The sequence below is a fragment of the Apaloderma vittatum genome, unplaced genomic scaffold, assembly GCF_000703405.1.
Source record: "Apaloderma vittatum isolate BGI_N311 unplaced genomic scaffold, ASM70340v1 scaffold36025, whole genome shotgun sequence".
Lineage (NCBI taxonomy): Eukaryota > Metazoa > Chordata > Aves > Trogoniformes > Trogonidae > Apaloderma > Apaloderma vittatum.
In genome coordinates this window covers 3,580-3,940 of record NW_009719450.1, presented here as the reverse complement: position 1 = coordinate 3,940, position 361 = coordinate 3,580, and the positions used below count along the sequence as shown (strand labels likewise).

The following is a 361-nucleotide window of genomic DNA, read 5'->3' as shown; positions in this document are numbered from 1 at the left end:
TCAGCTCCCGCGCTGGCCCAGGAGATTCACTCACCACTGAGGAAAGAGGAGCATGGGTCACATCCTGCTGTGTCCTGGGTCACAGGACTGAGATCAGTGCAAGGAGATGCTCCTCAGCATCTCTGTTTGGGGAGGACTGTGCTCCCCACACTGAGGCTGGGTGATGCTCTGGAGGTGACCGTCCAGCCGGCCCCACACCTCCCTCCCACACGGACACTTGCCTGTGAGCTCCTGAATTTGCTTTGCGTAGGCTCTCAGCTGCTTCTGGAGCTTCAGCGTGGTCCTCTCCTGTTTCTCCAGCTTCTGGGACAGCTCCTGGGCAGGGACAACACCAGTAGGGCTCTGCCGCCCTCCCTCAACT

At 60.1% G+C, this 361-nt stretch overlaps 1 protein-coding gene across 1 annotated transcript in view; it reads right to left on the bottom strand.

Moving 5' to 3' along the window:
- Window positions 1-361, bottom strand: part of LOC104274880 (unconventional myosin-Va-like) — a gene marked incomplete at its 5' end in the record, with an annotated part of 6,208 nt that overhangs the window by 2,987 nt on the left and 2,860 nt on the right. Inside the window, 1 exon segment of the mRNA XM_009870640.1 lies at window positions 199-315. Within this exon segment, the coding sequence (XP_009868942.1) occupies window positions 199-315 (117 nt within the window).